Source organism: Rhinoraja longicauda, chromosome 30 (genome assembly GCF_053455715.1).
Source record: "Rhinoraja longicauda isolate Sanriku21f chromosome 30, sRhiLon1.1, whole genome shotgun sequence".
NCBI lineage: Eukaryota > Metazoa > Chordata > Chondrichthyes > Rajiformes > Arhynchobatidae > Rhinoraja > Rhinoraja longicauda.
Genome location: NC_135982.1, coordinates 16,417,176 through 16,434,760, shown reverse-complemented (window position 1 = coordinate 16,434,760; position 17,585 = coordinate 16,417,176). Strand labels below are relative to the sequence as shown.

The 17,585-nt window shown below is 39.7% G+C and overlaps 1 protein-coding gene across 1 annotated transcript in view; it reads left to right on the top strand.

Annotated features, from left to right (window-relative positions):
• The window catches only part of mtor (mechanistic target of rapamycin kinase), a 234,675-nt gene that overhangs the window by 62,968 nt on the left and 154,122 nt on the right, over nt 1-17,585 (top strand). Inside the window, exons 18-23 of the mRNA XM_078425527.1 lie at nt 3,310-3,439; nt 5,698-5,948; nt 6,771-6,857; nt 7,987-8,154; nt 9,517-9,629; nt 10,056-10,218. Coding sequence (XP_078281653.1) covers nt 3,310-3,439; nt 5,698-5,948; nt 6,771-6,857; nt 7,987-8,154; nt 9,517-9,629; nt 10,056-10,218 — 912 coding nt within the window. The remainder of the gene's footprint in view (nt 1-3,309; nt 3,440-5,697; nt 5,949-6,770; nt 6,858-7,986; nt 8,155-9,516; nt 9,630-10,055; nt 10,219-17,585) is intronic.

Genomic DNA, 17,585 nt, shown 5'->3' with positions numbered 1-17,585 from the left:
ATCATAAGGTCACAAGTGATAGGAGCAGAATTAGGTTAATCGGCCCTTCGAGTCTACTCCGCCATTCAATCAAGGCTGATCTATCTCTCCCTCCTAACCCCATTCTCCTGCCTTCTCCCCATAACCCCTGACACCGCACTAATTAAGAATCTATCTATCTATCTCTGCCTTAAAAATATCCACTGACAGCCTCCACAGCCTTTTGTGGCAAAGAATTACACAGATTCACCACCTAATGCACCGTTGAAAAATGTGCATGTGTGCACTTCAAATGAGATTGGCTTTCTCTTGTAAACTGCCAGCAATCCTTATTTAGCAGAAACTCTGTTCAAATGACTTTAACTGTAAAAAATAATGTGCTAGATGCAATGAAGTGTGGCCGTCTTTTTGTTAGTAAACTGAAATATGTTTAAAATCTTTCAAAGCATTCCACATCAGTTTCATTTCAAGGAGCCAGTGGATCCATTGAGCAGAAACTCATAATTTTAATTAATTTGACCTGAGTTATGGCCTGTGGGCAGGGCCAATGTTGAGCCAGCTTTTTCTTTTAACTTTGATTAGTATGGGTGTCGGGGGTTTTGGGGAGATGGCAGGAGAATGGTGTTAGGAGGGAGAGATAGATCAACCACGATTGAATGGCGGAGCAGACTAGGAGGGCCGAATGGCCTAATTTTGCTCCTCTCACTTATGACCTAATGAACATAATGAGCATACAAGGTTCCAGAAATCCAATTTGAGAAAGGCAACTTTTGCTCGGAATACTGCAATGTATTTCTGAGTTGGCTTGGCTAAAATAGTTTACATTGCAATGAAAGTAATAGTATAATGTGCTGCAAATTCTAGGTCATTAGATCTATCTACCAAGCAAGCAAAGTTTTGGTGAGAGAGGTGACAAGTGGTCCCTTCAAAAATTAGTTCATATTAGTCCATCCACTGTATGGAGACTTATTTGTCAGGCAAAATATCAATAGTGTCTGCATTAATGTTGTAAAATTAATGCAATGTAGAATGTTGAAGTATTCTTTTTAATAGGAACAATTAGTTGGAAAGGAGTTATTTCTGCTCGGGATGGAGCATTGCTGTGCATGCAGTTATTGAAAAACACCAGCTTAATGAAAAAGTACTTTTTTATACTGCTGTTCTTAGTTATGATATTTGGATAGCTCATATTGCTAATCAGGTCAGTTGGATGTAGTTAAAATTGCTCCTGCATGCAGTTACTGTTTCCAATGATCTAGATCATCAAGTAATCAATCCTACAGTAAAATAATATTTCGTATATTGTATCATCTTGTCACCAAGAATAGCTATTTTCATGGACTCTGAAGGAGATATAATTTATTCCGACTGGTCTACTAGTAGTTAAATCAACTGTTGAACATATCAATTTTGGAAGCTCTCATCCAGTTACAGAAGCTATCCAGAAGTAAAAGACTAATGAAATCAAATTATTTTTTTAAGGAGTTGAATAAATGTAGTTTTCCGCTGCAACCCAAGTTTAAATTAATTTTCCAGTCTAATTTATCCACTTTTTGAACTGAAGAATGAGCAGGGTTGTCACAATCATGGTATCCATCTGACCAGCCCTGAACAGTATAGTATCTCATTGTTTGCATGCACCAGTGTATTTTTTTCCAAACCTTGCATTGTCTATTACCAGGTTCATTGGAACCAAATTTTCTTTTGGATTGAGATGGTATTTTACATTGGTTAAGAAACGTAGCATGAGCTGAAGCAGGATTTTACGTTTCACCCACATGCCAAATGTGTACTTGGTCAGCATCAAAGGTAGTGTTTTGACTCTTCCTTCCTCCACATACCCCTTCTCAGTGCCACCCCACTGCATCCACAAAATGTTCATCACATTTTTTTAACCAAATAATTTATTCTGAGGCTTTAACTTCTAAATCATATGTATATTGGAAACACTGTCTTTGGAGATGCAAACTAATCTTTTTTTTTGAAGGGGACGATTTAAATGAGTTCAGTGATTTTTCATGCTGCCACAATTTCTCTCTCACCTCATTCATTAACAAGTGACTGTAAAAACCTGTCTCGAGTATTGAAAATGTGGCCTTAAAGGCACATGCAAGATCAAACATTTCTGCTTCTTAGCAGACAAAGCAGTATAACTGAGCTCCAGGCTATCTGTGCGCCACACATCTGCTGCTGAAAAATAACAGTTTCATCCTGAAACCTAAACAGCGAGCAGTCGCAGAACTTTTGATGATGAGACGACCCCCAGTTGAGCCAAAATGCAATCTGTACCTACCTGTTCATTGTCTTGTTGAAGCTCCAGTTTACTTCATGATTTAGAGGAGCGTTTTGTGGTAACTCTACCCTTGCAACATATATGACATTGGGAGTAAATACAGAACCAAAAGTATTTCAAGGCCCACAGCGAGGTCTCTTGTTCCGTCTCTCAGAAAGGATAAGGGTGACACTTACCAAGACATGAAAAGGGCATCTTAGTGCGTGCATGTGTCACTCCAGGTCAAGCAATGGACATCATCCTATTCTGTGCAAAAACACATCCATATTCAAACATGTAAGATTCTGAGGGGGCTTGGTAGGGTAGATGTTTGGATGTTTCCACCAGTGGGAGAGTCAGTAGCAAGGGGACACAGCTACAAAATAAGGAGCTGGTCATTTAAAACTGAGACATGTAGTGAACCTCAGGAAGTCTTTACCCGTGACTGTGGAATTCAGGGTTATGGAGAGCTGGCACAGGAGATGAGGCTGGCATAGATCAGCCTTGATCATAGTGGATGGTAGGGCAGACGTGACGAGCCTGGTGAGCCAATTTATTATGTTATTTCTTATGTTATTTTGTGCTGACAACACAAGCAAAATGGAGGTATCTTTGCGATAAACACCCTCCAGACAGATTGTAGAGTGATAAGCACATCTTGAAATTAATTTGCATATATTACTCTATCTTTATGCAAATGGAGATTTAAAACCTACTAGACCAAGTGGACCCGTTGGGCCCAAACCACTCCTGTATTGGTGCAGCACCCTCTCCTCCCCCCCACCCTCCCCTCCAAAGGGACGACGGTGAGTAAGGTGGGCCTAAAATTGTCACGCTATCGTGTACCGTTTTGGCTGTAGTTCAGGAACAAACAAACAAACAAACGAGAGTTTTAGTATATAGATTGCAAATGGTTGCATAAATGTAGATGTAAAGAAAATAATGATACAAGAAATCTATGAAGTATGATGAGTTTATTTCAAAAGCTGCTAATTACATGTGTTTTTTCTTTAAGAAAGGTGCAAAATATTTAGCAAGATCTTGCTATTTTGTTGTAGGCAATCCGTGTCTTGGGGCTGTTGGGTGCCTTGGATCCATACAAGCACAAGGTTAATATTGGGATGATTGACCAGTCCCGAGATGCTTCTGCTGTCAGTCTATCAGAGTCTAAATCGAATCAGGATTCAGGTATGAATGTGTTTCGCATTAAGTGTAGGAAAATAACTGCAGATGCTGGTACAAATGGAAGGTATCACAAAATGCTGGAGTAACTCAGCAGGTCAGGCAGCATCTCTGGAGAGAAGGACTGAAGAAGGGTCTCGACCCGAAACGTCACACATTCCTTCTCTCCAGAGATGCTGCCTGACCTGCTGAGTTACTCCAGCATTTTGTGATACCTGTTTCGCGTTAAGGATCAGTTGCATTGGCAGTAACTTGACAAATGTTTGAACACTAATGTAATTGCTTCTAGCCTTTATTTTTGATACTGTATTTCTTTTTGGCAAGAAATTGAAAGTAATATTTTGAACCAACCAAAACACTGATCTTATCTTACTTACATGCTTATCTTTGATGTGCAAGGGATGAATGAATCTTCTTGCGTTTGAGGCAGCAGAAGTTATGAAGCTGCTTCTGCTGTCTCTGTTTGTTGTCGTTCGCCTGACTGAGGTCAGTTGACTGGGCTCACCACGGGGAGGTCGATGAATGAATGATACCTTATTATCACATGTGTCATGTGACAGTGCGATTCTTTGTTTTGCATACACAAGTATGCAAAGAGTCGCCGACAGTTACAAAGTATTCCATTTAGTCCCCTATAGTCCCTCCCTTGTTCTTGGTGCCCCCCCCCCACACACACCATGTCCCTCTTCGTTCACTGTGGGCCCATCCGACCTTCGACACCCTCTGCTGGCCCATTCGACCCTGACGACACTCGTGTATGAAATGCTACATAAAATAACATGATCACCTGAGCAATAAGAAAGAGCACATCATGGCACAGGCCGGGCCCTAAGGCCCTCAATATCTGTGCTAAACATCATGCCAAATTAAACATCCCTTCTGCCTGAACATGATCCATTGCTATTTTTGTGAGTATGGACTTGGACCCTCAGATCCCTCTGAAGATGGATCCTGCCATTAACTTTATATTTTCCCTATATATTTGACTTCCCAAAGTACGACACCTCACACTTGTCCCGATTAAACTCCATCTTCCATTTCTCCACCCACATCTGTGATTGTTCAGTGTCCTTCTGTACTCTTTGACAGCCGGCTTTACTGTCTGCAAGTCCACCAATGTTTGTGCCATCAGCAAAGTTATTAAGCGATCCGTTTACATTTTTACAAACAACCAAGGTCCGAACACAGATCCCTGGGGAACACCACTGGTCACATACCTCCAGCCAGAATAGCCTCCTTCCACACTACCCTCTCTCTTTTAAGGGTAAACCAGATCAGAATCCAAACTGCCAAGTCACTGTGGATCTCATGCATTTTAATCTTCTGGATCATTTACAAGTCAGCCTTTTCCCTCCTTTCCAAATGTGTCTGCAAGCTAGTGTGAACTGCTACATTAGGATGTCTTTATTTTTCTGCCTAAAACCGATATGTAAACATTGTTTATGAGAATTAATTGATACATCATGATAACTTGTAAAGTAGGCAGTCACCTTGTTGTAAATAATTCATGGGGTATGAAGACTAATCAAAATGGTAGAATGACAAATTATTCTGACAGCATTTAATTGGGGGAGAGTTCACAAGAAGGAAATTGCCATTGCAGCTTCTTTGCACTATGATCTATATAATTTATGGAATAAGTAGCTCTGCACAACTGGGTATAATGCAGACTGACCTTATCCTACTTTGCAAAGATTGATTGTACCTTTTAGTTTCTTCATTTAAATGTACTTCAGGAAATAAGTGTGACCTTCAGCAATAGAATGTAATGATATTGGCCATTGGTTACAGCTGAATGGATTATTAATACTAAAACATCTACATCTAACGCATTGTGTCAAGATAATGCATGCATTTTGTTGAAGGAATTCAAAGTCTCACTGTGCAAAGATTTATGGACTGAGCGCAAAGACAGCACTTTCAATGAAGTCTTTTCAAAGTAATTGGTATTTCCTGCTGTTTCAAGAAGGAACTCTAAATATGATTGATCGTGACTGTTTCAAAGTATTTATTTAATTCACTGTTAGGATGCTCTGCAATTTAGGGGAAGGGAGTGTAAAATGTAGACCCCTCCAACCAAGTAAAATTATGTTGAGGGCGTTTGGCCCGTTTCTGTGTTGTACTAGTATACCTCACACAAACCTCAAGAAGGCACTGCCCTAAAGGTAGGATAAAATCAGAAACAGTTTTGATCTGTTGCACTGCAATTATTAATATTCAAGAGTTTCCCCAATTTATATTTTTACTGTTTGTTTTAATTGCAGCCGATTACAGCACGAGTGAAATGCTGGTGAACATGGGGAATTTACCACTGGATGAGTTTTACCCGGCTGTTGCCGTGGTAACCCTGATGCGCATCTTGCGAGACACCTCTCTCTCGAACCACCACACTATGGTGGTTCAGGCTGTCACGTTTATCTTCAAGTCTTTGGGCTTAAAGTGTGTCCAGTTCCTGCCTCAAGTCATGCCCACGTTCCTGAACATTATTCGACTGTGCGATGCCAATATTCGAGAGGTAGGTTTCTTGAATGAGCTTCTTCGGAATCAGCTTATCTCTGTAAGGGCACGAAGCAAAGATGACAAGATGAGGAAACTTGCTTAAGAAAGGAAATCAGGGGTTTGATTCTGAAAAAAGAAAGAACCGAATGCCAGATATAGGAAAGATGTATCAAGTGAGTCCTTTGAGGTTTGTATAGAGGAGATCCTAAGAAAGTAGGCAAAAAGGGTACATGAAATAACCTTTCCAAACAGAATTAAATAGAATTACAAAGCCTATTATGCATATTCGATTCAAGAGTGCAGGTAAGAAAAGAGAGGGTCTCCTCGGGAGCCAAAAAGGCTCTGGATCCAGAGGAAGTGTGTGCTGTCCGGAGTGAGTATTTCACACAAGGATTCACCAGGGAGGAGGTTGAGGAGGGTGAAGGATAGGAAAAGTGTATGTTGATAGTTTGGAACACATGTGTATTGGGAAAGTGGAAAGGTCTAAGAGCTATTGATGCACATTACGGTGTACCAATCCCCTGAGCTTGATAAAATCAAGGGTCTTACACGAAGCACGGGAGGAGAATGCGATTTATGAATTTGTTGACATTTTTTGTTTGTAATTTGTCGGATGACCTACTGATGGACTGATTCCTGCTTGTGTCTACAGTTCAGCACATTTGAAACCAATAATCTGGGGCTTTGTTGAATTTTGAGGTTGCCATGTAAATGTAGTGCTATTTTTTTTTTTAAAGTCATGGGAAAGAATGGCATTTCTTAATCATGCATGTAATTATACTTTTCAGTTGAAAAATGTTATTTCTAAACTATTCATATAATTTTTGTTTTCTTGCAGTTTTTGTTCCAGCAGCTGGGAATGCTTGTTTCCTTTGTGAAAATTCACATTCGGCCCTATATGGATGACATATTTGCCTTGATTAAAGTGAGCACCATTTATCAGTTCATAGTCTTCCTGTCGTTCCTGTCATCAGTCTTGAAATTGCCTGGAGGTTTTTTATTTAAACAGCCTGGATCTCTCTGCTTTCTATAAATAATTACAGGTCTATGTCCATAGACTTCTACATAGCATATTTCTAATTCTGTAACGACAACATGAATTGCTATGATAGTTTACAACATATCCACAAGGTGCTTTACATGGGCATTACCAAATGCAATTTAACACAGAACCACATGAGGAGATGCCCTCATGCAGTGTTTGAAACTGACCTCAGAAACGCCTTCTGGATATAATGTTCACACTATTTTTTTTAAGTGCTGGAGACTGGAGAATTGTAATTTTCCAACGTGTTCCAGATCTCAAAATGTTAAAGATAATGCTGAATATTTAAAAACAAATATTGGAGTAATTACACTTAGAAATTTCAGTTACACAGTAATGCTGTAGCCTGTTTACATTATGTAAAAACTGACTTAAACTTGGCGCTTTTGTGTATTTATCTGCCGCGGATATTGTTGATAACTCCCATTCCTAACAGTGGCCTTGAATTAGGGCAGTCCGTGGTGAGAAGGGATTCCCGTTGTTCGCTTCAACGGTCCTGGAATTTTGACCCAACAGTAGTTAATTGCTTCATTTTTGCAGATTTTCATATTTATCTCTAATGTTATGTCCTTATATTTCCATATGATGTTGAATCAGGCCAATCACCCCATCAAGCCTGTACTGGCTGTCAGAGCAAAGAATAAGTCTCATTCCCTCATTCTCCTGTACCTGCCATCTCTCCAATACCCGTCAAATCCCGTGATTCTCTTGCTTCCTTGCGCTCCCCCCCACACCCCCTCCTCCCAACACACACACACACACACACACACACACACACACACACACACACACACACACACACACACAGTAATTCAAGTGGTCATTCAACCTGCCTTTGGGATATAGGATGAAACAGGAGCACAAGGGGAAATCTACAGAGACTCTTTGTAGAGACTCAATATAGAGACTCTTTGTTTGATTTCTTAAGCCAGCACAAAAGTACATTCCTCCAAGAAGAACTTTAAATGTGGATTTAATTTTGCAAGTTATTATCTTCTGCTGTTTACAGGAATATTGGACGCTTAACAACCAAATGCAAAATACCATCATTCTGGTCATTGAGCAGATTGTTGTCGCTTTGGGAGGGGAGTTTAAGCTGTACCTACCACAGCTAGTTCCCCACATGTTACGTGTCTTCATGCACGACACCAGTGCATGTCGCAGTGTCACAATCAAGGTGAGTCCAGTAAAGTTTTGATGCCATTTATTAATGGGCCAAATTATTTTGTTAGTTAAAATGCTCCAGACTGAAATATCCAGTTTTCAGCCCTTGACAGTTTTCTGTTTGTGCCGTGAAATGTTTTATTCAATCCTTATTGGGCTATTATTCTATATTACAAAACTGTTCTCTGAAAGCTGAGTGGACCATAGAAAACTGTCATCAATTGGCATCAATGCGTCACAGCGCATTATTTAATGATTACAGGGTTAAGTTTTCATGAGTTGTGAGATAAAATAAGTAGATTGTAATGAACAAGATCAAAATTGCCTCACAGGGTTCACGGCCCAGCTTAATAACAGCTTAGCAACAACTAAATTTGTATTTATTATTAAAACTCTCTTTGACATTATTAGTCATTGATAATAAAGGAGACGGATAAACTAGTTTTGCAGTTTAAAAGCGACCATCATAATACTTCTGTGATGTGTAACCTTATTGAATTTTTTGGCTCTGTTGCATTTTAATCAAATTATTGATTCCAGAATCCAAAATGTTGGGAGTGAATTGCCATATTCCCAAATCAGCATGTTACTATCCAATTTCTTATAATTGGAAAACTCTTGCTCGTTGCCACTCAGTATTCATTTTGATTGCTGGATTATCTTAATAAAATATTGATGCCAAGAAATTAGATTTCCCTTCTGACTCTCTGTAGATTACTATGCACCCTGTACAATCTGTTTTGTCCTTTGGTGTTCCACATGCTATTGAAGTTACGGGGTTTTGATGAATTATAAAACAGTAGCTGCACTGGAAACTTCCATTTGTATTCAGTGATAAAAATAACGTAGTTTAATTCATGTCAGATTCCATGCACTTGAACGAATGAATACTTTATTGTCACATATGACAAGTCACAGTGACATACTTTGCTTCCATACCCAAGGTACGCAATAGTCGCCACCTAAAGGGCGCCGACAAAGTTATGCTACTTTTGGCAATGCATGTTTCAATTTTGGTATCTTTATTCTGCAGTTTCACAATTCATGACAGAAATGAATTTCAGATGTGTTATTTGAACTTTCTCTTCTGACAGTGCCACTGTCAGCATAATGAGCCATTATCTCCGAGTTAAAACTCGACATTTTTTTAACAACTTTGGACTTCAAATCGCACAATACGGTGCTAAGAATGTGGTGACTCTCGAGTTCTGTGTCAGTGTCATTTATTATTCCTATATCCTTGTACTTCAGTATGATTGTGCTTATGTACAATAAGATTTCAACTGAACTGTGTGCAAAAGAGGAATTTCACTGCACCTATGTACATGTGACAATAAAGTGCCACTGGCCCATTGATGTATATTTCTTTCTGCAGTTACTGAATGCAATACAACTGTTTGGTGCCAATCTGGATGATTATTTGCATCTTCTTCTTCCTCCAATTGTCAAATTATTTGATGGACACGAAGTACCACTGGGGCCCAGAAAGTAAGTCTGCAGTTATTCATATACAATCTCTGTAGTCCTTCAAAACCTTTAACAAGCAGCTGTCGCGTTTGTACATACTTTCAGCTATATAAAAAGTAGCGAGAACCATTGAAATGGTTGGATGAAATTCCTGAGTGGGGTCTCATGTAACAAAATCACTAGGCGGTTTGTTATTTGAGAGGCGGAGGTTGGTGTAGTTAATGGTCTTTCTCATCTACAGTGGGTGCAAATTATTTACTCTACAAAATATAGTATCTTTGGTTAGTGAGGGTTATGGAAAGCTTGCAATGTTGTACAATAATAGATCTCAAATATATGGAATTCAAGCCTTTTGGCCAAATGTAAATGAGATTTGGAAGGAGGAAGGACAGAAATTGGCCTTGTTTCTTGATGATCATACATTGATCTCTTTCCAAAATGCGTTAGAGTGGCTTTGGAGACTCTGGATCGTCTAACAGAATCCCTGGACTTCACTGACTATGCGTCGAGGATTATTCATCCAATAGTTCGTACACTGGATTTTACTCCGGAGTTGCGTCAAACTGCAATGGACACACTTTCCTCATTGGTATTCCAACTTGGAAAAAAGGTAAAAATAACTTATTTACCCATCTTTCTAGTATAGATATAAACATATATACTGTACTGTGTGTATCTGCATTTCCTATTTCAACAATATTGGTTGGTGTCTGCGGATAGTTAGAACATTCATCTCTTAGACAGGATTTACATTTAATTCAGAACAATGTATTATCACACTGGTATCAGAGAACAAAATGGAATGATTTTACCCAATTTCAACCAAGTTGTTATGGGCGTGAGCAAACAACATAAAGCCACTTGAAATGGCAATTTCTTTTAGAGAAATAGAAAACTGTAAAGCCCAGAGACTGCAGATGCTAGAATCTTGAGCAAAAACAAAGTGCTGGAGGAACTCAGTGGGTGAGGCACTATCTGCAAATGGAAATGTACAGATAATGTTTTGGGTTGAGAACCTTCTTTGGACTTCCTTCAATAGGAAACTGGTTGGGGGTGAACTAGTGGCTGCTTTTTGAGGCAAGTACTTATGCTTTGTTGGCCAGAAAGTTTAGCCCTTCTCAAAATCAGGTTATGAGAAAGTTGTGTACCAATTTGATGTTGTTATGGAACTGAAACCCACTGCCTTTATTTCACTGACCAAACCAAAAGACCCAACAACAAGGTCTGTGCATGTGCAAAATACATTCTGCACCCAAACATACTTTGCACGTTTGAATGTCTACAGCACTTTGTCTAAAGTAAGTCAGCCTTCTGTAATGATGGCTGACATAAAACAGGCAAGGTTCTGTGAAAAATAAAACAATCCAAGTATTGAGTTCTCAATTTTCCCTTTGGAATTCTGGTTCATCTTAGGAGTTATGCAAATTGTTGTCTAATTCTGTCGAGGCAGCTTAACTACTGGTGAAAGCACTCTCATTTTCCGTCTTCGGTTCTTTTAGTGTTTTCATAATTTAATCTGCATCTGAATATGTAACGGGACCGGAACGATGCAATTCTTACTTGCTGCAGGTTTACATGTATATTAGCACAACAACACAATGAAATAGAAACAGTACACAATAATGTAAATCAAGTCGACTTTGTCATATGCACAAGTACTGTGAGGTACAACAAAAACCTTCCTTGCAGCTGCATCACAGGCACATAGGCCCTGCCACACCTGTAGTCTCCATGTCGGAGCTCCTCCATGCTCTCTCCGTGTTGGATAGTAAATTTTCAGGTGCGCACTTCCATTTCCAACTTACGTAACATCCGACTTGCGCAAGGGTCTGTGGGACCTCACCCTTACATCAGTCGGGGAGCGTCTGGTAATTGGTTGAGATGGTATGCTTAACACAAGTGCTTCATGAATGGTGTATGCATGTCTTGGAACTTGTATTTTTAAAATGTAGCTGTGAAATCACTTTTTTTAAATAACTGTGGACATTTAATGACTGTTTGCTGAAAGGAATCAAGATGCAAAGTTGCTATTCTTGGCTCGGTTCTGTCTCCAGTGAAGTGTGAGTTGTATTTCCTTTCAATGAATGGCAGATTTTTGTGTGTTAGTGAAAAGAATGCTTAGTACTTTTCTCTTGCTTAGCAATATAAACAGTGGGCACCAATCTGTATTTGATACTGTCTTTGGTGTACTGTAGTCCACTGTGAAAAGCTCTGGACTGAAAAGTGGTGCCTTTTGAGGCATTCATAGAATGACATTAAATGCAGTAATGCATTACAGAGCGGTGAGATATTTTTAATATAGAAATCTTGCACCGCATGCTTTGGTTTTTAACATGTAGAAATGTAGCGTCATTGTTTTGTCCAGTACAACTGAAACAGTGAAATCATTTGTTTCAAAGTGCAAAACAAAACTTCATCTAAATTCTTGTGCAATTTTGTTTTTAATCATATCAGCACCACTTTTTTTATGAACCTAAGAATTTATTCGTGGAAAATTACTTATTTTCCTGATCTTACAAATTTCCACAGCAGTAAAATGGCAGTGAGGAAAAAGTTGTGTTTGGTTAATTACTGTAAGTGGGTTAATCTTCTTTTAAATGATTGAAAGGATGCAGTATCTATTCTTCAACAACGGAAAACCAATTCAGGGCTGAAGGGGATTTAGAAGATGTGTCAGTGCCGAATATGCAAAGGAATGATAGACTTAGAGATATTCACCTACAGTTTCACCAATTGACATGTTGAGAAAAGCCTGGACAGGCTCAAGATGGGATTGAAATGTCAGTCATGGATGGTGTTTTTTCTTGTACTTTGTGCATTCCTTGTAAAGACAATCTGGCTTCCTTCTCAACTAGTCAATGATACTGTGTTTATCTACATTGTTAATGGTGTTGAATGCAATTGAGTATTTCACAAGTTATAGGAGTAGAATTAGATCATTTGGCCCATCGAGTCTGCTCCGCCATTCAATCATGGCTGATCTCTGCCACCTAATCGCATGTTCCTGCCTTCTCCCCATAACCCTTGACACCCGTTCTAATCAAGAATTTGTCTTTATCTCTGCTTTAAAAATATCCACTGATTTGGCCTCCACGGCCCTCTTTGGCAATGAGTTCCACAGATTAACTATCCTCCTTTTTAAAAGAGCCCTTTAATTCTGAGACCATGACCTCATTTAGTTTTCATTCAACATTTACTATAAGCAATTAGAAGATTTCTCACGGTGGTCAGCTAAAAGTAGTTAATTTATAATGCTAAACACATAACAGTAAAATAACATGCTTAAAGCCCACAGACTGCCTAGTCGACCTATTTTACCTATGGTACTCTTCATGGAGACTTCCACTTGATCCTGTAATCTTTGTACATTTTTCTTTTCAACTACCATATTCATTTAAAATAACAATTATATGTTCTGTTTCTGATTGAGTGTGCCCTAACTCGCCACAAAAACCAAAATAAAATCTTTTTTTTTGGTTGTTCTTAAATTATATATATTTTTTAAATGTTGGTTGTCTTTGTGGTTAGCTACCTCAGCAGCCGGTAGATTTATTTTTGTTTCTGCTTGCTTGATCAAAGCTTGCTGTGGTTTTTGAATCTTTTCATCAGATTACTGCTTGGGGTACTCTGATGGTCAGAAAAATACTTCCCTGTTGACTTGATCTCCGACAAAAAAATGGAAACAGTCTGGAAATTAAAACAAATTAAAGTAGGCTATTATAATCCTAGAGGGGGGGGGGGCACAGTTTAAAGGTGAGGGCTAGGAACTTTTAAAAGGATCTGAGGGGTAAGCTTTTTGTTTACATGACTAGTGGCTGATATCTGGAATGTGCTGCTTGGAAGGTTGGTGGGATCAAATAGTATGTCCATGTTTAAGAGGCGTTAAAATAGATAATTACATAGGCAAGACAGAAAGAAACAGTACTAAAGCTGGCACTAGGGGATGGGGATTTGTGTAGATGGACAAAATGAGCAACGTGGATGAGGTGGTCCAAAGTGACCATTTCTGTGGTGCATAGAAATGTGCGGTGAGAAATCTTCTAATTGTTTATAGTACTTAAATATAGAATGAAAACAAAAATTAGGCACCTTTGTTACAAAGGATGGTGTGGAGTTTGTTTGATTGAGTTTGTTCATTGCCAATATTGGTTTTATGGTTGGGCTGGTGAGAGTGGGTGCATGGCGTTGAAAACACAGAAAATTAAGAGATTTGTCGAAGACCTTTGCTCTGTTTATGACTGGGAGATTATATCCAGTCCATTCTAATTTCACCAAATGTAGTGTTCTGCATCACATCTCCAACAAGTATTTTTCACCACTATCCCCCTTCATTTTCCTTTGTTCACACTCCTCCAGACAGGTTAGCTGTAGACAACAAGCATTTAATTCCCCCGCTCAAAGCAATTGTCTCCTGTGCAGAAGACAAGACACAAACTGATGGAGTAACTCAGCAGGTCAAGCAGCATCTCTGGAGAGACGGAAAGGGTGACGTTTTGGGTTGAGACCCTTCTTCAGAAGGTCTGAGGAAGGGTCTCGACCTGAAAGGTCACCCATTCCTTCTTCCCAGAGATGCTGCCTGACCCGCTGAGTTTCTCCAGCATTTTGTGTCTATCTTCGGTGTAAACCAGCATCTCCAGTTCCTTCCTACACATGTCTCCTGTGCAGGTTGGTTTCCACCCCATCATAATCATTCTCTTCCCTCTCCCATGCTCTGCAACTTAAAACGTACTTTTCCCACACTTTTCCAGATGATGAATAGTCATCACCTGGAAGGTTAAATCATTTGTTTTCCCTTGGTATTACCTCATCTGTTAATTATGCCCAGTTTTTTTTTGCAATTTTGTTTGGACTTCCAGCATCTGTGGTGCTTTATTTCTCAATTTCTAGAATCTATTTTATTGCGGTTGGGAATATCTCAATTCTGGATGCCAAAAGCTGTGTGAGATCCATTGGTAACTTTTATATCCGTGTGGAGAACTGAGCGTGAATGGAAACAATGCAGCAATCTTCCATTTGGCTTGCATTATCTTTTCCATTTTTCTGTTCAGGGGCTATCAATGTACGTGGTGATGCTTGTGATAAACCAAAAATATCACAGTTAGTATATGGCAATATATTTAGACTAGCATTTAAGGAATGAGCCATGGGACTGATCCAGTTCCTGTAAATTGTTGATTGATCTCTCATTCTCTGAGTGTTGGTACATCAATGTGCAAGTGATTGAAAAGTCACAATGTGAAGCAGCTTATGGCTTTAGTTGGCTGCCTAGACCCGTGCCATGAATGGCAGAGAGGGGGTATGCTGTTGCCTCACAGCTGTGGGGAGCTGGGTTTGTTCCTGACTTTGGTTATTTTGTGTGTGAACTTTCCTCCAATACCACACAGGTTTTGGCTGGGTGCATTGGGTTCATCCCACATCCCAAAAACATGCTGGGAAATGAAGTGTCCACAGTAAATTATGTCTTAGTGTAGACGTGTGAGAAATGAATGTTTAGGGGTTGACGAGCATGTGAAAGAAAATAAGTTGTAGGGAAATTAGAAGAGGTGAAATTGGAACAGATTGAATCCCTGTCTTGGGATTGCTTCACCTCTCCCATTTGCTCAGGCCGTCAAGTCCTGGTAACATCCTCGTAAATCTTCTCTACACTCAATCAAACTTAATGACATCTTTCCTACCGGGAGGGCGAGCAAAACTGACCACGATATTCCAAATGCAGCCACATCAACACGTTGTACAACTGTAACGTAGCGTTCCAACTTCTATGGCCAATGCCGTGATTGATCAAGGTCGGCGTTCCCAACGCCTTCTTTGGTCCTGCCCTGGTTTGAGATCCCAAACAGGCACCGCTCTCGGAGGCACACCACCAGTCGCAGGCCACCTGCCTTATTAAAAAAATTGAGAATCTTATTAAAAGCTTTGCTGAAATTGAAATATAGACTGTGGTTCCGGCCCTGCTCTCATCAACCTCCTTGGTTAATTCTTCAAACAACAAGCAAATTCACGAGACAGGATATCCCACCCTTGCTGATTATCCCTAATCAACCTTCATTCTTGGGAAATACATGTACATCTTATCCCTCAGAGTCATCTTCAGTAACTCTCCTAAAGTGGGTTGGTGTTCAGGTTACTGGTCTGTAGTTCTTCAGGTTTTTCATCACAGCCCTTCTTAAATGGAGGCACGGCATTCACCATCCTACACTCTTCCTGCTCCTCACCCATTTCTTATGATGATTCATACATCTCAGCTGGAGCTCTTGTAATTTCTTCTCGAGTTTCCCATGGTGTGCCCTTGGTTATCCCTGATCAGAACTAGGAGATCTATCTGCCATCATTAGTTTTAGAATATCCAGCACCTCCACAACTGTAACACGGACCATCCTCAAGACATCCCCATTAACTTTCCCCAGTTCATTTAGTCTTCATGTCTTCCATGTGGTCAAAGCAGAGAAGTATTCATCGAAGACCTTGCCCATCTCCTGCACCTCGACACGTAGATGAGATCCCCTTGGTTTCTGGGGGGTCCTTTTTTCTATCAAGTTACCCTTTTCCCCTTAATATACATAAAATCTCTTTGGATTTACGTTTTGTGTATTGTGCCTGTGATGCTGAAGATTTTCCCTGTACTTGTACCTCACTGTACTTGTGCATATGATAATATATTTGGAAGGTAGACACAAAATGCTGGAGTACATTTTGTGTGCACCCTCGATTTGAACCAGATTCAGCAGTTTTATTTTCCTACGTAACATATTTGGACTTGGATTGGGACTTGGAATTGGCATTGGACCTGTTTGGTGGACTGATTGCATTCTCTATTATAATAAGGAAGACAGATAATCCCTGACAGGTTCAGTTGAAAACTGAACATTATGATGTGCATCTGGATATGAACTTGGCCGTTTGTAAGGGATTCATTGATTTATAACCTCAGCTGGTTACTGAACTCAAGACAAGCACTTTCCATGCTCAAACTTTCACCACTAGATATGATCTAATGAGTTTTAAATTACGATTTTTGGGGGAATCTATTGCAGATGGTTATTTTGGAATCAGGATTGCTTTATTTGGCTTCATTGGAACAAAGTACAATTGCATTTCCTAAGGTTATTTGCCGGTGATGGCCTCCAGCTCCACTCCTGGATTTCAGAAGTGTTCCTGGGTGATGTTTCATGCACTATTGTCGTTGACATTGTCTTTGGATTCAGAAGTCTCACTGAGGTTCTGTTACCTGTTCCAGTGGCTGAGTCTTAAATGTGTCATTACACTTTTTGAAGAGACATTTCCGTGTTTAGTTTTAGTCTGGAGATACAGCGTGGAAACAGGCCCTTTCACCCACTGAGTTTGCGTCGACCAGCGATCACATGTACACTAGTTCTGTCCTACACACTGGGGACAATTTGCTGAAGTCAATTAACCTACAAATCTGTACGTCTTTGGAATGTGGGAGGAAACCAGAGCACCCAGAGAAAACCCACGCGGTCACAAGGGGAACGTACAAAGTCCGTGCAGACAGCACCCATAGTCAGGATCGAACCTAGGTCTCTGGCGCTGTAAGGCAACTCCACTGTGGTGCCAGTGTTTTGACTAACTTTTCTCCTCAAGTCAAGATTAATTTTTTTTAAATGATCTTAATCTCCTTACGGTCAGAAGGACCTTTGTACAAACTGGCTGGTGTATTTATCTACAACTAGAATGATTATGCCTGCACCTAAAGCAGTTTACTGGAGGATCTCCAGAAAACTTTCAATAAAATGTGCTGAGGCGGAATAAAACTGCAAGCTCAATCCATTTTCCTGGACAGTTTTTTATAAATATAATAAATTAAATGAATGCTTAAGATTGTAACCTTTCATTTAGTAGGAATGTCCTCCACCATGATTGTACTCGTTACCTGTTATTTTATTTGACATGGGTTATAAATTTTATAAATTTAAAGCCTCAGGTGACTTTGACGACATGAATGTGTACTCCAATCTT